Here is a 24,204-nt window from a genome sequence, read left to right on the forward strand (position 1 = left end):
CTGCTGACCGACAGGATTGTTCACTCTCTTGTGGAGGGTGGCGAGTTGCAGGAGAAACAGTAGAGGGAGGGCTGAAGCTGCGGCACATGCTCTTTTCTCTCTCTCTCTCGCTTGGTGCACAGGACGGCTGGACTGCAGGCACTCAGGGTTGCGTGCTCTTCTCCTAGGTAGATAGGGGCTGGTTTCTCTGGACATAAAGGTGGACAGGGGCTGGTTTTTCATGAACATAGACATCATGTCGATGGCGTTCAACTGATGGAACTTTCAGCTTCTCTTTGCTTTGGGTTCAGGACTGTTTTGAGATCAGTTTGAGGACTGTTTATGGGCTGTTTTTGTTTGGCTGCAAATTCAGCTATGTACTTGGGTTTTTGGCTGCAAGTACAGGTCACTTGAATATGTTTCTTGACATGGGAGAGATGCAAGCTCGCATGGCTGCGTGCTCATGAAGCAGATTGTTTTCTTCCTGCTAGAAAGGAAGAGAGGGACCTACAGTTATGGGCATCTCTATGTTGCCAGATGTTTCATGAGGGAACAGGTAACTAGATGTATGCCGTTGTTGGCACTATTGTTGAATGGTGCCATGAATGGTTCTGTATGGAAACAGGGCAGAAGTTTCAAAGGGAAACAGGCCTAAGGGTTTCATGTGGAAACAAGTCGTAGGTTTCTCGAGGAAGCATGTTTTTGGGTTTCTCCAGGAGATAGGTCACATGTAGGCAGAAGGTACAGGAATGGACACATGTTTGGTACAGCCTTGCTACCGATTGGGCAGGGGACAGGGAATCCATGACAGAGATGGATAGTACCCTTGAAAGGTAGAGGGGGTTGGTACAGGTGTGTCGACTGTATGGTATGCTGTGCTGTGATACGAGTTCTCTTCTGAGAGACAGTTTGGGAGTCTGTGTTGTGATGCAGAAGCACTGGATGTGTCAGGGTGTGATGCTGTTCATAGGGTGAGAGGCTATGGATGGTTGTGGCAACCCTGATCATGGGAGAAAGCTTCTGTATGCAGACTCAATGTGTGGGAGTGTTTTGATATGAACAATGGCTGGATTTGTTTGTGGATGCCGTGTGAACAAGAAGCCATGATGCAGATTCTTTGCAGGCTCCAGGAGTTCTACTATGACGGCTGAGTTCCCAACCTTATTGTAATCAAAGCTCTTGTAATCAATTAAAGAAATACCGCAAGGGGCGCCACTGCGTTTTGGGGCCAATCGGTGTCCGTGTACTATTTGCAGGAGCACTCTAGCTCCCCCTGTTTGTTTTCCTTTTCTAGGTTCTCAATGGCATTGAAGTGTTTTATGTGCGAGTGTTTGTTTCACCGCCCGTCATATTTTCTGAAGGCCGGTTTCAAGGTTCCGTTGCCGAAGGAGGCGAGTCCATGGTTGCTTTGGTCGGGACAATCGCCAACTTTCCTAAGGGGGCGAGCTCGTGGTTGTCTCATGAGAGTCACATCAAAAGCTTTAACATGAGGAAAGTGAGAAGGAAGTGCAGGAGGCAGTGCAGGGTTGTGTGTCTTTGCCTATATGAGGTGAAGAGCAAGAGCTGACGATGAAGCTCAGGAGAAAAGACACCAAGGACAAGAAGTAGTCGGCCAGGAACAAGAAGCAGTTGAAGTGTTATGCTGCAAAACATTCGACAGTTTGTCACCGGTCGTATCTTCATAGAGGCTTCATGGGTTCGGAAGACAGTTTCTTTCTATGTTTAGCAGTGGTGATCTACTATGCTTCATCGAGGACTTGTGCTTACCACTTGGGTGGAGTGCAAGCAGGTTTTGGGTGCCTGAGGATGTATCAGATGAGGCTCAGACGGAAGCGGAGGAACTTGACGAGGTTCTTATTCCCGAGCAGATACTGGCACATAAGGAAAGAAAGGTACAAGGTAAAGTTTCCTGTCGCTATCTTGTGAAGTTCAAGAGCTGTTCACTAATGGATGCGAAGTGGATGGAGGAGGTTCACTGATGGATGCGAAGTGAATGGAGGAGGGTGACTTAGCAGATTCACCTCAGGATTTGCAGCTTTATCTTGATGCCTTTGAGTTGGAGTCGACTCTTGTTACGGCTCATTCAGGTTCAGTAGAGCATAGGTCTGGAGCATTGCCTGATGCTCAAGAGGGGGGTAGCACCTCCGCTCCCTTGTTACAGACAGGCTCAGTTGTCATCTAGGAGTCGCTTGGTGACATCTTTGTATTCACCCGAAGGTACTGAGGCTAACAGTACATCTGCTTATGGGACTTCTATGATCTGGTGTTCTAGACACATGAGATGATGGTTGAGTATGGTTCACAGTCGCGCGCACCTTGAACTCTAACTGCAACTATGGATAACTCTATGGTGGGCATAAGTCTTGCGAGCAGTCCTAGAGTTGGTTTGGTTCATGGCTATATGGATCGAACTCTATTTGTGCATGTATGCATACACTTTTTGAGGTAGAGGTATTTTTGTATTCTAGTGCCATTGGATCCTGGTACCATTGAGAATACATTGGGAAATACTCTGCATTGTGTCATGTGCTGCATGTATGTTGGTATGATACATCAAGTGCTTTATTATGTCATGGATGCACCACTAGGTGTGACTCCTGCGGGATGGCCATGAGACATATGTGGGAAGTACTTAGTGGATGTAGTGTTTGGATGCATTGAGTGCTTTCATATGCTCATGTTGTACCTTCAGTCGTGAGTCCTGCGGGCTGCCCATGGGCGTAAGGCTTGCGAGCAGCCCTTAGACTGTTACTTTAGAGTAGGTAGAGCAACTTGAGGAGCATATTGTTTGCGAATGCAAATATGTGTCATGCATATGTTTGTCATATGTAGAATGATGCATGGTTTTGTTTTTGGCTAACACAGTTAACGTGTTTCCATTTGATTTTAGACTTTTGCTGTAGGTTCTGAAGGAACAAGCAAGAGGTGTTTGTCACTTTGATGTGACAGTGTGGTCTATTGTGCAGGATGATTGTTTTATCACCCAGATGCATTGGAGGGCCATTGCTTTTGTCATATGGGGAGTCTTTGCTCATAAGATGCCTTACTGTGCCATTGAGTGCAATCGAGGACGCTTGCCATTTTTCAAGAGGGGGGTATGTTACGACCCTTTGTTTTTCTCTGGACAGTATGCAGGTGTGCACGGGGACATGGTGGACAGTGTGAATGGCATCAGTTTGGAGTTGAAAAAGGAAGCCCATGTGTGGACAACCACAAGTGTGAAGGGGCCCAAGTGATTAAAGTCTTTTCTCATAACCATGGGGACAAAGGGTTTTGGAGGGGACAAAGGTCTAAAAGCCTTTAAAAAAATAAAAGAACCCCTTTTAGGGGATAATCGTGGCCTTTATGCTTTTCTTAGAGGGAGTCGAGCTGCAGCAGGAGTCGCATGTGCTTCTTGGGAGAAAATAGGGCTGGCGAGCTATGCTTCGAGGTGTGCTTCAGGGCTGCGCTTCAGGCTGACTGTGGCTGCGTGAAGGTTGGCTGCGTGGCAACCAAGTACAGGCTGCTGCTAGACATCTGGCTCAGGGCAGCGTGGCGACCAGGTGCAGGCTGCTACTGTGCGGGCAGCTGCAGGTGCTGTCCTGTACGGAAAGGTGCAGGCGCAGCATACAAGTGGGCTGAACCGCACGAAGGGTGATCAGAGAGCAGGCTGGACTGCACGTTGGTTGGGCAGGCAGTGCACAGGGGCTGCACAGCACATGTTTTCCACCTAGTAACTGGCCGGCTACAGCTGCACGCTTTCCTTCTCTCTCTAGACGGCTGGTTGGGCTGCAGAGAAGTACAGCTTTGGACTACACGTGGTCAGGACTGCTGACCGACACGATTGTTCACTCTCTTGTGGAGGGTGGCGAGTTGCAGGAGAAACAGTAGAGGGAGGGCTGAAGCTGCGGCACATGCTCTTTTCTCTCTCTCTCTCGCTTGGTGCACAGGAGGGCTGGACTGCAGGCGCTCAGGGTTGCGTGCTCTTCTCCTAGGTAGATAGGGGCTGGTTTCTTCGGACATAAAGGTAGAGAGGGGCTGGTTTTTTATGAACATAGACATCATGTCGATGGCGTTCAACTGATGGAACTTTCAGCTTCTCTTTGCTTTGGGTTCAAGACTGTTTTGAGATCAGTTTGAGGACTGTTTATGGGCTGTTTTTGTTTGGTTGCAAATTCAGCTATGTACTTGGGTTTTTGGCTGCAAGTACAGGTCACTTGAATATGTTTCTTGACATGGGAGAGATGCAAGCTCGCATGGCTGCGTGCTCATGGAGCAGATTGTTTTCTTCCTGCTAGAAAGGAACACAGGGACCTACAGTTATGGGCATCTCTATGTTGCCAGATGTTTCATGAGGGAACAGGTAACTAGATGTATGCCGTTGTTGGCACTATTGTTGAATGGTGCCATGAATGGTTCTGTATGGAAACAGGGCAGAAGTTTCAAAGGGAAACAGGCCTAAGGGTTTCATGTGGAAACAGGTCGTAGGTTTCTCGAGGAAGCATGTTTTTGGGTTTCTCCAGGAGATAGGTCACATGTAGGCAGAAGGTACAGGAATGGACACATGTTTGGTACAGCCTTGCTACCGATTGGGCAGGGGACAGGGAATCCATGACAGAGATGGATAGTACCCTTGAAAGGTAGAGGGGGTTGGTACAGGTGTGTCGACTGTATGGTATGCTGTGCTGTGATACGAGTTCTCTTCTGAGAGACAGTTTGGGAGTCTGTGTTGTGATGCAGAAGCACTGGATGTGTCAGGGTGTGATGCTGTTCGTAGGGTGAGAGGCTATGGATGGTTGTGGCAGCCCTGATCATGGGAGAAAGCTTCTGTATGCAGACTCAATGTGTGGGAGTGTTTTGATATGAACAATGGCTGGATTTGTTTGTGGATGCCGAGTGGACAAGAAGCCATGATGCAGATTCTTTGCAGGCTTCAGGAGTTCTACTATGACGGCTGAGTTCCCAACCTTATTGTAATCAAAGCTCTTGTAATCAATTAAAGAAATACCGCAAGGGGCGCCACTGCGTTTTGGGGCCAATCGGTGTCCGTGTACTATTTGCAGGAGCACTCTAGCTCCCCCTGTTTGTTTTCCTTTTCTAGGTTCTCAATGGCGTTGAAGTGTTTTATGTGCGAGTGTTTGTTTCACCGCCCGTCATATTTTCTGAAGGCCGGTTTAAATAAATTAATCCATATATGGTGAAAATCATCAGTGTGATAGGCATCTCACATATCTGAGAGGTCTTGATGATAGGCGACAGTAATCACATGAACTTCTAGAAGTCACACTCAGCATTCAGAAGAATCCTAAAAAAGCTTCAATCACACCAAAACTTCCACAGACATGAGTTTCCCATCTCATTTGCTTCTTAGACAACTTCGTTTGAGTAAGAAAGTACCAAAGGCTTTGATAATCTGTTTTAACGGTAAATTCAGCTCCCAACAAAAAATGCTTCCACATCGTGAGAGCATGAATGATCACTAGCTGAATCTCTTAGATGCATACCCACATGTCTCAGTTTAGACTCCTCCGCATGTGCTTCCCAACGAGAAACCTTTCTTCCACTGGAGTCCTCAGATACATCCCTTTGTCTTCCTAGATAAGACTTGGCCAATTCACGAGGATCTTTATATCCTCTCTCTACTGCCATGGCCTCAAAGGTTGCATCATCAGGAGAAATTTTCCTTTTTGTACTCAAGAATTTTTGCACATCTCGATCCTTTCTCAAAGATCTCCACCGCATAGTCTCATCGTGGTATCGTCTAACTTGGCGCCTCAAGGCCTCCAACTCAGACCTTACATCAACAAAATCTGTATATGCAATACCAATAGTCTCTCCTGCATTTGCCCTCTCTTGCTCAAGAGGAGTATAAGCAATTCCAATAGATCCCTCGACACGTGCCCTCTCCTGCCCAAGAGACTCAGCTTGAGTTCTCATGTTATCTCTTTTGTATGCTTAGCCAGAAAAATTCTATATGCCCAAAAATCGTCCTTTCTCAAGGAGAGAAAGAAGCCTTTGCTCTGATACCAATGTCACAAGTGGGCACATAATACAGAAAACTAGTGGCCCAAATCACAGCATACATTCAACATCCATCACAACATGAGCATGAATCAACACATCTACCACATACATCATGCACATATACATCATGAAACCACATAAGATAATCTTGCACAAGAAACAACACTAGGGGCTGAAGTTGGGCTAGCCTATTACTGACAAAGTGTTCTCTTGTACAAGATGCGGGTGCCCGGGAGTTCCACTCCGCAGCCAGTACCAAATTTGTCCAAATCTATGGAAAACAAAACAATAGAAGCTCTCGGTCACCAACCAAAGAAAGGCAGTCACCAACTACCCAATAGAGAAAACAAATCCTCGGTCACCAACCAGGGCCAAAGCAATCACCAAGTACTGTCCAATGAAACCAAGCCCTTGGTCACCAACTTGGGCTTAACTGTCACCAACTATTCCTTAGTTTCACGGCTGTCCACACAATTGTGCAATTTCAGCAGCTCCAAACAGGCCCAAAACAGCACTTAGACCACTCGTTTTGCATCCCATGACGCTGTGTTGAAGCCTGGCACAACCTATATCTGTTCCATCTCAAGGAATCCCATGAAGTATGGCTGAGATTTGCTGTAATTCAGTACAGCCAGCCAAAAGAGAATCAATACAGAAAGTCAACCAGCCCTATAGAGTTTATGTGCGACTTGTCTGGTCCCTATAGCCTGTGTACAACCTGGCCAGCTCTGCTGCAGGTACATCAACACTCGACCAGCCACCTGTACTCTATTCCAGCACTAAAGAGAAGAAGAGAAGTAGTCGGCCAGCTTCATATCTCCCTTCTTTGCTGTCCACAGCCCAAATGCTCTCTAGAAAAGCAATCGACCAGCTCTCTTGACTGCCCTTAGCTTGCTCCACACCCCAAGCACCTAGAAAAGCAACTGGTGGATGTCAAAAATAACTCCTTGGTCTCTTTTAGCAATTCGTGGGCTTTTGGTCTAGTGCCCGGGTGCCCAAACCTCATAATTGATCCCGGTTCATTAAAATAGTCCAGCCCGATGTGAACACTCTTATAAAACATAAGTTTGTCCGCCCAAACTTTAATGAATGTGAACCTGCAACCATAGGCTTTAGTAAACAAAGAAATAATAATTAAATAAGGTTGAGTGTGTACACTTACCACCTGCAAAACACATAAAATTCACCGCCTTAGGCCCAAACAGGTGTGCACACGCGCGTCCACGGGGTGTCCAAGCGTCCCCGATGCCCGTGGACATTCACAGGCAAAATACCATGCAATGTCCAGGCAAGCAAAACAAGTCACACATGTAAGTGCACTTCACATGCAAATGCTTGTGCACAACGATTTGGATTAAATCTCCTAACTTGCCATCTTGTACACAAAAACCATCGCAATCATGGGCACCACCCATGCTGGATCCAAATGCTATACTCAGTAGAGCAATTGCCCTTGCATGAGCCCAACTAACTCACCACGATCACCAACCCTTCCATGAGTTAACATACTCACTGAACAGAGTCACCAACTCTTTCATGAGTTTATGCAAACATTAGGGTCACCAACCCTTGCATGAATGCATAACTACAGTAGTCAGAGTCACCAACTCTTCTTACTGACTTAGAGTCACCAACTCTAATCACTCATTGAAGTCACCAACTTTTACATGAGTGAATCCATCATGCTCCGCTATCACCTTTCTAAGGCACTAGAGAGCGAACTGGAGCAAGAGCTTTCCCAGCTACTCCACGATAAATTTATCCGGCCGTCATCCTTACCCTTTACTGCACCTATCTTGTTTATGCAAAAGGAAGACAAGTCCACACGATTATGTGTGGACTACAGGGCTCCTAACAAGCTCACAGTGAAGAATAGGTTCCCAATACCCAAAATTGAGTATATCCTTGAGCGACTCAACGGTGCAAAGTTTTTTTCGAAGATAGATCTCAAAAGTGGCTATCATCAGGTTCGGATCTTTAAGGCTAATTCCAAGAACAGCCTTCAGGACTGAACGTGGCCATTACAAGTTTGTGGTGATGCCATTCGGTCTCACCAATGCACCTGCGACATTTAACAAGATGATGTCTCAAATAGCTCATAGGAATCAGCATGTTCATCTTTTTAGATGATATACTCATTTTTTATGCAACTGCAGAGCAGCATGTGTAGGATGCCGAAAAGATCTTGCAACTTTTGCGAGACAATGCGCTCTACATCAATGCAAAGAAAAGTGAATTTGGAGAAGAAGAAATCCGTTACTTGGGATACGTTATCACAATTCAGACGGTATTAGCCTCGACCCTGAAAAGCTTCGAGAAATTCTCGAATGGGATGTTCCCAAGAATGTGCAAGAGATTCGCTCTTTTGTGGGTCTCTGCCAAGCATACAGTACCCATATGGACAAATTATCCGACCTTGGAGTACCTCTCACCAATCTACTCAAGGACGTGAAGACGAGTCGTCTCAAGATGTCCGTCACGGGCAAAGCACTCGAGGCATTTCATGCAATGAAAAAAGTGACCTCTTAGTCTCCGGTTCTCAAATTGGCTTCATGGGATGATCCTTTTGAGGTAATCACCAACGCCAACAATCTAGCCATAGGAGCTGTCCTCCAGCAGGAAGAGCGCCCAATGGCTTATTATAGCCAGAAATTAAATGATGCAGAAAAGAATTATTCTATGTATGACAAAGAGTAATTGGGAGTGACGACAGCACTTGAACATTAGAAACACTTCCTTTATGGGAGAGAGTTTAACATTAAGACACATCACCAGGCACTGAAATGGTTACAGAACATGCCTAGTGCCCAATGGAGTGACAGACAAGCCAGATGGAATCAAATCTTCCAACAGTTTGGAGGTATGATTGAATACATACCTGTCTCAAATAACCCCATTGCCGATGCTCCCAATCGATAAGGCACAATTCAAAATTTGCAAGAGTCCACTGTGCTTGAAATACAGGAAAAAGGCACAACATGAGGATTCGTTGGAATTCGGGACTCAATTTAGATTACTCCTGCAGTCAAAACCGGGTCATTACATCATTCATGATGGCTGGTTATTATACAAGAACTGGATGTATATTCTCAGGGAAAAGCGACAAGCACTTCTCCATGATGCTCATGATTCTCTCGTTGGAGGACATCGTGGTATCAATAGTACACTGGAGAAACTTGAGCTATCATTCTATTGGCCAAAGATAGGATGGGATGTCTATCAGTATGTCCAAGCATGTCAAATATGCCAAAAAGTGAAGGTACCTCATGTGAAACAGGCAAGGTTACTTCAACCTTTGCCAGTTCTAGACGGTCCTTTCCATGATATCAATATGGACTTTGTTGGACCTCTTCCCGCTGCATTTGGATCTCAGTGAATTCTCCATGTTGATCCCCTGCAAACAAACGGCCACAGCCGAAGACATTGCTCGCATGTTCATCCGGCATTGGTACCCCATCAGAGGTTTGCAAAGGACAATAACATCAGACAAGGATCCCAAGTTTACATCAAATTTTTAGAGAGCATTTTGAGACCAAGTTGCATCTATCTAGTGCATTCCATTAGCAATCAGACGGCTAGACAGAAATATACAATCAACTTGCTTTTGATGTTCTCAAATCGTATTGCCATGACAGGCAGTCAAAGTGGGAGCATTATCTTCCTTTGGTTCAAGCCATCCTCAATGACACTAATTCATCTAGCACCGGTCAAACTCCGTACGAGGCAGCATTTGGTCGTCGTTTCTCGTCACTTCTGACAAGAATCGTATCACCTTCCTTGAAGGCCAACAAGACCACGGAAACATTTTCAAAGATCATTGAGTCTGTCAAAGAGCGCCTTGCCAAAGCACAAGAAGCATACACCAAGCAAGCCAACAAATCAAGACGAGATGTCAACTTTAAGAAGGGGACTAGGTATATCGAAGGTTGTTGAAGTAAGTGGGCAAACAGTGTCCAAAACTATCCTTTCGCAGCTTCAGACCCTTTCCTATCATTAAAAAGATAAATGATGTTTCTATGAAGCTGAAGCTTCCAAATAGTTGGATTATGCATAATGTTTTTCATGTTTCTTGGTTGAAGCCCTACATTGGTCTAGCTTTGCAAGATATTACATATGCACCCTGTATTGGAGTGCTATGTGACACACTGGCTCTACATCAATGCATCATTCATCAGTAGGATTTATCTTTTAGGAATATTTTGTCATATGTCGTGGCCCCATTGTGAGCCCTAGTCCGGGACATGTCAGGCACGACTCACGAGCTAGGTAGGTCAGTCTCCACAGCCATTTACAAGAGATTGAACAAGTTGACCATTAAGAACCGTTATCCTCTCCCTCGATCACATGACCTGATTGACCGGTTAGCAGGAGCGAAATATTTCACGAAGATAGATTTACGTACTGGCTACTACCAGATATGTATTCATGAAAGGCATGTCGAAAGAACCGCCTTTCGGACTAGGTATGGCCATTACGAGTTTCTTGTATTACCTTTTGGGTTAACCAATGCTCCAGCCACTTTCCAGCAAATGATGAACGATCTTTTTCGTGAACATTTGGGGAAATTTGTGGTGGTGTTCCTGGATGATATTTTGATTTATAGTCGTACTCTTGAGGATCATGTCAGACACCTCACGATTGTCTTAGCTATTTTAAGACAGAATCGACTATATGCTAAGTTAAGTAAATGTGAGTCTCCATGTGTCAATCCTCTTACCCACTTGGAGAATTCATCAGTTAGTGCATGTAGAAGTCAAGCCATTGCAGTAGGTTTGCATTAGTTGCATATAGACAGGCCTATGGGCCAGGCCGTGGCATGGCCAGCCCATAAAGGGCAGCATCTAGGCCATAAGGGAGCCTGGGCAGCCACTACGTATGCTCTTCATGCAGTTGGCCAGCACTAGTACTCAATCTGCCAGCATCAAATGCTTAACAACATCAGTCGGCCAACATGGGTGCTCAGTCGACCAGCATACAAAAGGTATTTTCCCCCATGCACAGCATTTTTAATAGCATTTAATGCTATTGTTTGTCTAAGTGCTACTGGCCGACCAGCAGCCTAGGAGCATATAAAAGCAGTGCTTACTTCCTCATTTATTCATTCATCATCAGAAAAGTTCAGCATCAGTCCCAAGCAGTTCCAACATTCCCAAGTCCTCCACGAAGAGCATCTTCAGCATTCAGCCAGCATATAGACAGGCCTATGGGCCAGGCCATGGCGTGGCCAGCCCATAAAGGGCAGCATCTAGGCCATAAGGGAGCCTGGGCATCTAGTCGGCAGCCTATGTATATATATACCTAGGCCATAAGGGAACCTGGGCATCTAGTCGGCAGCCTATGTATATATATACCTAGGCCATAAGGGAACCTGGGCATCTAGTCAGCAGCCTATGTATGCTCTTCATGCAGTCGGCCACCACTGGTACTCAGTCGGCCAGCATCAAATGCTTAACAGCATCACTCGGCCAACATGGGTGCTCACTCGGCCAACATAGAAAAGCTATTCATTTAATGCTATTAATTGTCCAAGTGCTACTAGCCAACAGCCTCAGCTGGCCAACCAGCAGCCTAGGAGCATATAAAAGCAGCACTTACTTCCTCATTTATTCATTATCATCAGAAAAGTTCAGCATCAGTCCCAAGCAGTTCCAGCATTCCCAAGTCCTCCACGAAGAGCATCTTCAGCATTCAGCCAACATGTGCACCCCTCAGTTTTGGGATTGCATAGTGGTCATTGAAGAGAAATTTAACGGAGCTTGGACAGCATCTGGATCAGCTTGTGTTTGGTCTACATCGTCCTTGCCTTTGGCAATCCTCAGTCATCATTCATTTTCATTGTAAGTTCTCCAAAGAAATATAAGGAAATACTCCTGCTTGCAAGGAGGGGCCCTTCAATGGGTACATTGGGACCTAATACTGTGTCATGACTCTTATTTGCTTTGTCTCTCTCTTCTACTCTCTCTCTTTCTGAGTGGTTAATTACATGGAGGGGTCGTGCGGATGAAGACAACACTTGGGAGGATGTTGCTTCACTCCAACACCAGTATCCGGATATTGTCTCCTAGTCTTCTCTCGATAGCAAGGGGAGAATGTTATGTCCCATGCTTGAACATAACGAGGCTAATTATTAGAGACCGTCCAGTCACAGTTCCTACAGCAGTGTGAACTGGTTATTTGGCTAGATAGTTGGGATCGTGGCTCATTTGTGTAGAGTTCAGGTGTGAATCTCTAACTTGGGAGAGGGGCCTCCCAAGAGACCCAGCTTGTGGTTAGCCCACTGGTTAGCCGTGTCAGTGACAGTCGTGGAGCCCACTGGGGGTGCATGGTATGGCACGCACATGCCTTGAGGGTGTGGGCTTGGCCAGGGTTGTGTTGGTGTCTAGCTCAGGGGTGGCTTACCATTAAGAGGAGTTCTTTATGGCCTGGAATGTTTACCTACACATTTGGATGACAAAATAATGTTTTGCTCTTTTCCTTGCATGATGACAAACACTGTGAACACAATGAGGTGACTGTTTCAGAGGATTCATCCATTCAAGCTTGTTCTTTCATATTCTCATATCAGTAAAGTGCATACTCTGCAAGGGAAGAGAGGGAAGTACGCACGCATGGAGAGATTATTTGGGGGTTTTTTTTTCTTCTTCTTTTTTGTTTTAAGGGAGGAAGGGGGGGGGAGGTTTGAGCAAAGGAGGAAGGAGGTTCATCGGCCCAGTGCCCAAGCTATGTGGATAAATGTTCGAAATTCAAGTGTTAACTTGCTGACTAAGACAATCAGTGAATCATTTCTCTATGCTAAGATAATCTCTTACACAAGAGTATCTTACATTCAACCCTTCCACAAATCTGTGATCTTTTCAATCCCATGTCTTGTAAAACGCCACAATTTTGTGAAAATGAATGAGGTACTCACTAGTCTGCTTATTGGGTTGCTGAAAAAAACTCACTGTTTCTTTGATTCCCTTTCGTAATCTAATGGAAAGAATTCCTTCAAGATGGTTCTCCAACATTCATTCAATTGCAAAACTTGGTGTCACTTCAGGCAATCTTCTCACCAGAGACACACTCAGCTGATACTTCACATCACTTTTCCAAAGAGCAAGCTCACATGTGGTAGATGTCAAAGTTAACTGAAGCTCAATGGGAAGATAAATGGTTAATAGGTGACCATTTGTTCCTTGGAGATGAATTAGCTACATTTGGAGCACCTGACAAATTCAGCAGCATCTGTCAATATCATCTCCCGCCCTGCAGAAACTAACTGAGTGCTGCGAGAACTACATCTGTGTTTGGGTATGGATCTGGATCAAGAACTGGAGTTGGAACTTGACCTTGATGAACTTAAAGATCTCCACAACAAATGCAGGCCAGACTATGGAAGCAATGCTTCGAAACGTCAATATGACTATCGATGATAAGAAGAGGAAAGGCCCACCCCTGCATTGTTTCAAAGCTGCTAATTGTTAAACTGCTTATAATCAAACTTTCTGGGCCTTCCTTAAACCAGGTGAAGTACCCAGGTGTGGTCAGCCTATCCCGAGATGTGAGGTGTTGTGATCGAACATACGTGCATGTGCTTCCCATAGAGAAGAAGAAAAGTGACCGATCTTTGAGAATTTATGCTTCCATTATAATCAATCGTCACAAGATTCCATTGAAATGGCATAGCATATAAAGCACAAAGTGCATGGAAAAATCATGAATGCTCACATCATATGCACAGTGTTTCTACCGCTGCTGTGAGCAGAAACAATTAAACATTGTAGTAGAAAATCTTTTCAATTGAAGAGAAGGCAAATAGAGTATATGCACAGTTGATCCTATATGCCATGACACATAAATGGGCTCATGTATTTACAATTCAATAAATAATGTCCATACATGTCAAGAAATATCCCTCCATCACTTAAGCATTTCACGTCCACATGCTCGGGAAGAAGATCTTTAAAAGCGTTGCAGTGGATCAAAGAAGCAAGGCCTCCAGCGGACTCCCCTGAAAGAATAGCCTACATGTAGCGTTCAGTTCGGCAAGTGCTTCAAAAGCAAGCAAAAATTCCCATTACAATGCTTTTTGTTTACCCCACTTTCACAATTTCAAAACAATTTCTCTCTCTCTCTCTCTCTCTCTCTCTCTCTCTCTCTCACATACACACACACACACGAGTACACACAAACACACATATCCAATCACTTATTGCACCCTATACCTTGCATAGTAGGATCTAGATTTTTCATCTTGTATAATCTCAGAACCTGAGATCTTAGCTTGTTTTAGTTTACTCTTGCTTTTCTTTTTTCATCCATGACGAGATTTCATGGACACTACGTATACATCATTTTGGTCTCACAGACCCTTTGGGTCTTTTGAAGACGTTAATACCTTTGTTGCTGGAGTTTTCCTTCCCAGATGCTATCCATTAGGAGCTCCTAGTACCTTACTTTTCCTCATAGTTGTTGTTTCAGTTTCAGTTAGTTGTTTAGTTGTTTTAGCTTTTCTTACACAGACATTGTATCAGATCCACCAATTGTTGTAACCTTTTTGGTCTCATAGGTCATTTTGGCCTTTTGAGGACGTTAATATATCATTTCATTTCATTTCTCTCTTACGCATCTTTCCCAAACAATCCCTTCACAGACCCATATCCGGCTACACAAAGACCCACTTTCGTCATGACCTAGATAATATATACCTAGATGAATCCATGAATATGCCCAAATTCACCTTAAAAGAAAGTGCAATTTATAACCTCACGGTAGTCATCCACAAGACAATAAACCATCAATTCCATCATTCACAGTATGGACTAGATACTACGACATCCCCACTAACGTCGTCAGTGCCCAATAGTGGGTGTCGAACTTGGTATCAATATATGCTCCCACACTTCTTGAGCACATCCCACCCAACCCCATCGCAAATCCGGCCATTTGGCACACCTACACACAAAAGCTCTACCACATTCCTAACCTAACCCCCACAGATACTAGCTCTAGGCCCATGTCTCTCTACAAAGGCGTTGACCTCAGAACCCAACATTGACCTGTAAAGTATGGCCAATGTGTGGCCAATCATGATGGTGCGGTAGTTATTTGGATCTAATTGGTCCCCACCTTTGTGAATTGGCACAATGGTGTTTTTGGAATAATCGGAGTCTCCATATTGTGGAAGGTTAACTTTGGTGTGAACACATTATGTGTGAACCACCTCTTATTAAGGGTCAAAAGAGAAGGCGTTGGTGCCTATAAAAGCATTGTACATGGTGTGCATATTATCATGTAATACAATCATTGTGTTGCTGTGCAATCTCTCTCTCTTGAGCTCTATTGCATCTCTCTCCTACAATGAAAATATGGAACTTCTACATGCCATTGTTAACTCCTTAAGGGCTGAAAGAGAAGAGGGGGAACTCCCTATAGCCGAGGAGCTAAAGAACGAGCTTGACGAGCTCAAGACAGCCAATGAACACCTCCACACAGAACTGCAAACAGCAAAGCATGCCATGGAGAATGCCACACAAGAGGTAGCAGCCACAAAAGAAGAAGTGGCTGCCACCAAGTCGGAGATAAACGGAGCAACTACTGCAATTCAAGAGAGGCTAGAAGAAGCCTCTTCATGGGTAGAGGTGGTGGGAAAGCATAAACCCATGGACAACACCAAAGCCATGATTGACACCTTAGAAGTGGGGAAGAAGAGGCAGGCCAAAGCCTTCAATGTGCAAGTCACCGGATTGAAGAAAGGATCCTCTCCTAAAGAGGATGGAGCTAGTTTTTGTGACATGCTGAAGATTGAGGGATCCCCTGTTAGCAGTCATCTCCTGTCTGTACACTATGTCAAGGCCTCTGTTGTGGGTGTGCTCGCTCATATTTAGTGTCTTCCCATTTTTCCTCACTCTCCGTATATTTTTCCTATTTATCTGGAGGTGTGTATGGGCTGTCGGCTGCCCCCAGATGCTGGCCGACTGTGTTTTCTTGCTGCCCAACTGTTCTGGTGCTGCCCGACCCATTCCTCAGTGCTGGCCGACTGTGTTTATACTGGCCGACTGGGCAGCCAGGGCTGCTGTCAGCTGATTATGGGCTGGCCGACCAGCAGCCAGGGGCCATATAATATGGCCCCTTGCCCCCACACTCCATCTTGTATATTTCCGGGATTTTATTGGTGTATATAGCAGAGTTACATAGCTTCTCTCTCTCTCTCTCTCTCTCTCTCTCTCTCTCTCTCTCCAGCTTCGCTGCCCACTGCTTGCCTGCGCCCCCCCTCCCGCTACGCCCACCCCTCCCGCTTCGCTGCCCGCTTGCACCCCTCCCGCTTCGCTCTGCGCCCACCCCTCCCGCTCTTCGCTCTCCCCTCCCACTGCTTGCCTGCGCCCCCCCCTCCCGCTGCGCCCACCCCTTCCGTTTCACTCTGCGCCCACCCCTCCCGCTGCCTGCCTGCGCCTCTCTGTCACTGTTCGCCTGCATTCGCCCCCACTGTGTGCAGCCCGTCTCTTTCGTCAGGCCTCTCTGTCACTGTTTGCCTGCAGTCACCCCCTCTCAGCCCGTCTCTTTTCGCCAGCCTCTCTATCATTGTTCGCCTGCATTCGCCCCCTCTGTGTGCAGCCCGTCTCTTTCGTCAGGCCTCTCTGTCACTGTTCGCCTGCAGTCGCCCCCTCTCAGCCCGTCTCTTTTCGCCAGCCTCTCTGTCACTATTCGCGCTTTTCCCACCCACCGACCCACCCACCCACCCACCCTTGCTCAGGCCCCCAAGGCAGCAACATAATGGGGACTTGAATTTCATCCATTTCTTCTCTCTCCCACATATTTACCTGCTCCTTTCAAACATTCCCTCCCTCTACAATGGGAGGGTCTGTAGATGACAAAATCAGCCAGCTTGATCATATCCTTAGGGATCTTATTAAGGACCAGAAGAAGACACTGGACAGCACCATCACCGCCATCAAGAAGGACTTATTGACGCGCATGGGGAAGCTGGAGGCCGAAGCCGAAATATGGAAGGAAGAGAAGCTTACCATGCAAGAGGAGTGGGAGAAGGAAAAGCTCGCCATGCAGGAGGAAATCAACCTTTTGAAGGGCGAAGTGGCATCCTTACGCGATCGTCCATGAGAGGAAGGAGAGACTCTTGAGGCGGACAAAGATGCAATCAAAGAAGAGATCACCAAAACCCTCACCCACACAATCGAGGGGAAAATGGAGGCGGCCCGCGAAGGATGGGTAGAAGTGATGAAGAAGAACATCAAAAAGGAGGTGCAAGAAGATGTACAAGTGATGAAGAAGAACATCAAGAAGGAGGTACAAGAAGATGTACACATGATGCAGTCTACTCTTGATGAGGAGAAGATGCGACGGATCCAGCGCCTGAGTCACAGGGATACCAGAGAGCACTACCTCCACGCCCGAGATTGACGGGCGGAACCTATGTACCAAGGTAGAAATAAAGGAGGATGAGCCGCTCCCATTCACTAGAGTATGGAGGACAACCCCAAAGGACTCCACCAAAGGCAAGGCCTTAGTGCTACAGTTCCCGGACGAGGAGAGTAGGATGAGCTTTATGAGAAGACGGGCTATCTTGAGGAGCTTGCCAGGGGACCCCATCTACTTCGATGATGACCTCACATGGATGCAACTGGAGCACAGAAGATTATGCATGCCGAAGATCAAGGCGGCACGCAAAGAAGGGAAGAAGGCACATTATAGGGATGGTCACATCTACATTGATGGGAAGAGGGTCGAATAGCGCCATTTGGCCTATGAGACACGAAGGAAACAACATGAAGACAAAGAGATACACATAGCAATCTGGAACTGTAATGGAGTCCTATGGACACATCCAGGGAGACTTGAGGAGGTGATGGAGGGCCGGGATATCATCTTGATGACAGGGACACATGAGAGCCCGGAGAGGGGCTTACCACGGGTTGAGGGTTATCAGTGGGAGTCAGCTCACCGACAGGGGATGAGACAGGCCACCTCCCGAGGTTCAGGAGGTATTGCAATGCTTTTCAGGCATGGGTTACATGAGCATGTTCGAGTCGTAGCACGAGACTCGGAGGCGAGATACATGTGGATTAGATTACGCCTCTCGGAGACCAGATGGATTTATATCGCCCTTTGCTACTTTCCTCCGAAGGGGTCGCGGTTTGCCACCACCGAGGAGCCGGGTGGAGGAGAGGCTAGTGAGTCTCCATACTCTGTCTTATCTGAGGAGATCTTACACTATTCGACACTGGGAGAAGTCTTCTTGATGGGGGACTTCAATGCACGGACTCAGAGCAGACAGTGCGAGATCTATGACTTTGAGGATCCCCTGAGACTAGAGCCGCTAGCTACAGAGGATACAGGGACCACTCGGATCTCCGCTGATGGAGGAGCTGACAGCACTGGATATGGGCAACATTTGCTGGAGCTTGGGGCCCGACACCATCTCGTTATTTATAACGGGATGACTCAGCGGCCACATTCAGGTGGGTTGACTTGCTTTCCAGTGGGAGGCGGTAGTAGTACAGTGGATTATGTGATGGGATCCCGAGAGGCAGCAGATATGGTGTCTCACTTCACCGTACCACCATGCCCCATTGGGGCGGATCATACATACCTATCCCTCACTTTCAGGAGCTTATTGGAGACCCACCCACCCATCATACAGCCACCACGCACTATTTTTCACTTCACTCAAGACCTAGCCGAGGTGTACGACTATCATGTTTATGATCAGCTATTTGCCTTAGATCCATCGGCACCCATGGCCATGCTCACCTCCCAGCTCTCACATGTACTGCACTCCGCAGCCGCGAGGAGTTTCCCATACCACATACACACAGGACGGCCACCTACATCTGGGAGCATGCCCCAGAACCGATGGTATGATGATGAATGCAGAAACCTTTACCGCAGTCTCCGAGTGCAGAGGGCTCGCGGGGAGATCACCCGGAGGCAGGCAGGCAGGAGGATGCATACTCTCACCCGCCGTAAGCGGCGAGCTTATGAGGAGGCTCAGTACTGGGACACATATCACATGCTCATGAGCAGAGATGCTACTGCTGCTTGGAGGAGACTCAGAGAGCCCCATCCTCCCACACCTATTGCCGATCCTCAGACTTGGCAGACATATGCAGAGAGACTTTATGATGTGCCTGCAGAGCCCCCTATACCACAGCCCACAGAGCCATGCTCCACAGTCTCCACCTTCTTCACCCCACCTATGGTTAGGAGGGCCATATGCCGACTCCAACATGGACGGGCGACAAATCATACAGGATTACAGGGAGAGCATCTCATCTATGCTATTGATACATTGGCACCATTTCTTGCTCATCTCTTCAATAGAGCTCTGTCAGAGGGGTTTCCGGCTGAGTGGACGATGCACACTATTGTGCCGATCCATAAAGCGGGAGATGTACTAGACTCCGGGAACTACAGGACCATCATGATTGGCCATATATTGGGCAGTTTTGGAGGCAGAGCTGAGCACTCATGCAGAGGTTGGGGGATTGAGAGCAGCAGGCCAGGCAGGCTTCCGTCGAGCCTTCTCGACCATCGACCACATTTTTACATTGAGGTGCCTGATTGATCAGGCCAAGGCACGGAGGCAACAGCTCTATTGTTGCTTTGTGGATTTCCGCAAGGCATTTGATACTGTGCCCAGAGAGCGCCTCTTTCGGCGACTACAGACACTAGGCATACCTTCAGACATGATGTGGGGCATATACAGGCTATATGAGCAGGTCTTTGGGAGAGTCCGATGCCCAGGAGGCTTGTCCGACACAGTTGCTAGCACCATTGGTGTGAAGCAGGGGTGCCCGCTCTCCCCCACGCTCTTTGGGCTCTATATTGATGAGGTGGTCGATTACATCACACAAGGAGGAGGCTCTGGGGTTGAGCTATCAGGTATTACTGTCCATGTTATGCTTTATGCTGATGACATCGTCTTGGTATCCGACACGCAGGTTGGGCTTCAAAGACACCTTGTGGCTCTTGATGACTTCTGCACACAGCAGGGGCTCACAGTGAACCTTGGGAAAACCAAGGTTATGATCTTCCACACTTCACCCGCAGTCAAGAGCCACACTACTCTCACATTAGCAGGAGGGCGGGTCGAGGTGGTGAGCTCTTATGTTTACCTTGGCATCACATTTACTAGCTCAGCTGGACGCTTCTCCATGGCTCAGGCAGTCCAAGACAGAGTGACCCGGGGGTATGCAGCTCTTGCTGGCCTTGAGCGTCAGTGTCATCAGGCACATTTTCAGGAACCCCGCACGAAGGGGTGGCTCTTTGATACATTAGTGACACCAGCCTTGATGTATGCAGCAGCGGTTTGGGCACCAGGGCTTGCAGCCTCCACATGGGTACAGCTGGAGAGACCACAGATCTTGATGCTCTCGAGGATGATATGCAACAAACCATCCGTCCCGCACGACATTGTTCGAGCTGAGTTTGCTGCACCACCTATGGCAGTGGAGGCATTGTTCCAAACGATCTCCTTTATATACAGGATGAGGGAGATGCCCATGGAGAGATTATCCCGCCGAGCTTTTGAGGCATCCAGACAGCTGGCCGAGGCTGGACACACTGGATCTTGGTATGCACAGATGCTACAGTGGTTCTCACATCATGGTATAGACATTGAGCGGTTGCCACCTTTTCAGTATGATCAGTCTGCTCCACGGGGTTACCTCTCTCTCAATGAGAGGAACAGAGTGATGAGACACGACATATGGCAACACTACATACAGGAGACATGGACAGCACCAGAGAGCCCATTACCACCGAAGATGTTGTATTACAGAGACCACTTTATGAGCATCTCAGGGGATGGGTTTATACATCGACCGCGGTACATGGATGTATACATGCCACACAGCTCTCATGTTGCTATTGGACAGCTACGAGTCTCATCACATCAGCTAGAGATAGAGGCTGGGAGAGCGGCACGGGTTCCTAGAGCTGAGCGGATATGCAGATTGTGCCGCGAGGAGGTGGAGACTGAGGATCACTTTGTATGTAGATGTAGAGCCCACCACGGGGTCAGAGATAGATATGCAGGATTGTTTGAGGAGCACTCTTCATTACATCAGTTGATGGAGGCCTCGGACCAGCGACGACAGCTTGGCAGACTACTACTAGAGCTTCATAGTTCTCGAGAGAGACTCCTCCAGACACCCGCTCCCACTAGGGGTGGGAGACAGTCCCAGCTCACAGATTTCTTCCAGAGAGCTATGCCAGTGCCAGCTGATGTACCACGTGGGGTGACCGCACAGAGAGCAGAGGAATTGAGAGCCAGGAGGAGACCTAGACAGACTGGACATAGAGCACACCGACTCCGTCACCGAGAGATAGTAGCTATCCGAATGAGACACCAGATGGAGACACAGGAGAGGCTAGCTCGCTTTCATTCAGACTCAGGGTACATGTTCATGCCATTCACAGCCTCAGCATCGGCGATGTATGATATCTTATATCCCTCTTATGGCACTGGATGGAGTTAGACATAGATCTGCATAGCATGCTTGTACTACCCCTTCAGCATATAGAGATGCATCTTGCCTTAGCACTCCATCTACATCCCCACCCCCCTTATATTGTTTGTATATGGGCTCCACCGATCCATGATGATTCACAGTTGTATCCAGACACATGCACACTTTTTCTTTTGTTTCTTTTCTTCCGATGACCGGAAGAACACAGTTGTATTATTTTTTGTCTCATAGGCCGACTTTGGCCTCTCGTAGACGTTAATATCTCTCTCTCTCTCTCTCTCTCTCTCTCTCTCTCTCTCTCTCTCTCTCTCTCTCTCTCTCTCTCTCTCTCTCTCTCTCTCTCTCTCTCTGTGTGCAGCCTCTTCTTCTTCTTTTTTCCCACCCACCCTCCCTTCACAAGACCTTGTGAACCCATGAGATGGCATATTTGCTTGAGATGGCTGAGAAGCACATGAAGATCCCGACACTCCCCACGTTCCCGATGGACCGACAGTTGGACAGGAATGACTACGGCATATGGAAGGTAATGATGGAGTTTGTTTTGGAGTCCTATGACTCGGCTGATTTCATTGTTGAAGGGGTTCCACAGCCGGAGTTGGAATATGGGGAGTTACCCTCTATACGGAAGGAACAGGAGAGACAGGCACAGTTATGGGATCATGTTAATGCCCACATCCGTTCTTTCATCTTCCTAAATTGCACACCACAGGTGATCAATCACATAAAGCATATGACGCTGGCCAGAGGGATTTGGTAGCATTTTGCTTCTCTACAACAAGGTATCACCCATGAAGAGGATCTCCTTGGAAGTTCAAATGCGGGTGATGAATCTTGCGAAGTCGTTGACGATGCAAGAGCACATCAACAAGTTGCAGGCTCTTCAGCAGTAGGTTCTCCAGGCCACGAAAGAGATATCGTCAAAGGATATGGCCATCACATTGTTGTCACATTTGCCCTCTCAGTACTCAGCATTTTACTCCTCTTTGATCACCAGTGGTAGGCTCAGCACCATCACATGGGAGGAGCTTGTGCGGCGTGCCAATGGTCTTGGACCAAGAAGAGCGATTTACGAACCCTCCTTAGGGTGGAGGTTCTGAGGCCTTGATTGGCCAACGGTCGAAAGGCCGTAACAACAACAACAAGGCCAAAGGGAAGTCTTCTGAGAAGAAGCCCGATTGAGACTGTGAGAAACTGAAGGCCGAGAGGACCTGTAATGATTGTGGCAAGAAAGGCCACTATTGGAGGAAGTGTCCCAAGTGGACTGGGAAGAGTGCTGATTCTTCAGCTTCAGCTTCAGCTGCAAAGAATCCAACCTTTGTGCACTTGAAGATGTTGGACACCGATGTTTCATCTTCTTCGAGCGAGGAGGCAGTCGGCTTCACCGCCAAGGATACTCGGGAATGGATTCTTGATAGTGGTGCTTCCAGGCACATGACTCCTTCCCAGTGACTTCTTTCAGGATCTCAAACAACAGTTAGGTCGCATTTTCATTGGCGACAATTCCACCATACCGATTCACAGTGAGGGCCGGATGGAGATCATCCCCGATGGCAGAGGGGGGAAGCATTCCTCTCGTGTTCTTTACGTCCCCACACTTGGTTTCCATCTGTTGTCAGTGCATGAGGTTTGCAAGACTGGCTAGTGGAGTTTGAGGACCATTTTGTTGCTCTGCAGGACCGCGAGACTAGCCAGGTTGTTTGGGAAGGTGGAGTGGAGAATGGTATATACAAACTCTCAGCACTCTCCTCCTTGACAGGTTCTCAGATTGGTGACTTGTGGCACTTTCGGTTTGGCCACTTGAATGTGGATGCGTTGCAGCGAGCTTTCCAGGACCAGATGGTGGTTGGCTTGCCAGATGTTGGCAACAGGCAAGGGTGCTGTAGTTCTTGCATTCGTGGTAAGCAACACAGGGAATCTTTTCAGAAGCAGGCTTCCAGGCAGATTTTGAAACCTTTGGAGTTGGTACACACTGACTTGTGTGGAACTATGCAGACGCCATCCTTGGGAGGTTCTTTGTACTTCATGATGCTGCTTGATGATTGTGGCAGATTCTCTTGGGTTGATTTTCTTTCATAGAAGGACCAAGCTTTTGCTCGGTTCAAAGAGTGGCATATGATGGTGGAGAAAGAGTCTAGCTTGCAGATAAAGACTCTTAGGGCTAACAAAGGAGGAGAGTTTTCTTCCAATGCATTCGTGCGGTTTTGTGCGGAACATGGCATCAAGCGGGAGCTGGCCAATACAGGTTCGCCTTCTGAGAATGGAGTAGTTGACCGAAAGAACAGGATTGTGGTGGAGATGGCAAGAACGATGCGGGAGCATCGTGATCTTCCTCGTCCACTTTAGGGAGAGGCTGTGGCTGTGGCTGTCCATATACTCAACCGTTCTCCAACGACTTCAATACCGAACATGACTCCCTTTGAGGCATATTTTGGCACGAAACCAAATGTCTCCCATTTCCGTGTGTTTGGGAGTGATGCATATGTTCACTTTCCACTGTTGATGAGCCGCCACTTCTTGGAGACCCAGATGATTATAATGATGATTCCCAATCGATTGTTCCAGCTAGACAGCCTCAATCAGTTGAGGAGCCTGAGCCCGCAGTTGGAGATGAGTCCCCCGCAGCAGCAAGAGGCTCCACGTTCTGTTGGAGTACCCAAGTGGTTGGTAGACGCCCTTCGAGAGTCAGGTGTTACAGAGCTTTCCTCCGAATGGACCACAGAGGATGGACCTCAAAGATCACATAGAGTTCGTGACA

At 47.3% G+C, this 24,204-nt stretch overlaps 1 protein-coding gene across 3 annotated transcripts in view; it reads right to left on the bottom strand.

Moving 5' to 3' along the window:
• The window catches only part of LOC147608687 (pectin acetylesterase 8-like), a 100,950-nt gene that overhangs the window by 68,566 nt on the left and 8,180 nt on the right, over nucleotides 1–24,204 (bottom strand). For all 3 annotated transcript variants that reach the window (XM_086788134.1, XM_086788135.1, XM_086788133.1), the window contains one exon: nucleotides 13,861–13,985. In XM_086788134.1, coding sequence (XP_086644260.1) covers nucleotides 13,861–13,985 — 125 coding nt within the window. The remainder of the gene's footprint in view (nucleotides 1–13,860; nucleotides 13,986–24,204) is intronic.

This window comes from Cibotium barometz, chromosome 52, assembly GCF_041138505.1.
Source record: "Cibotium barometz isolate CiBa-2024 chromosome 52, ASM4113850v1, whole genome shotgun sequence".
NCBI classification, from domain to species: Eukaryota; Viridiplantae; Streptophyta; class Polypodiopsida; order Cyatheales; family Cibotiaceae; genus Cibotium; species Cibotium barometz.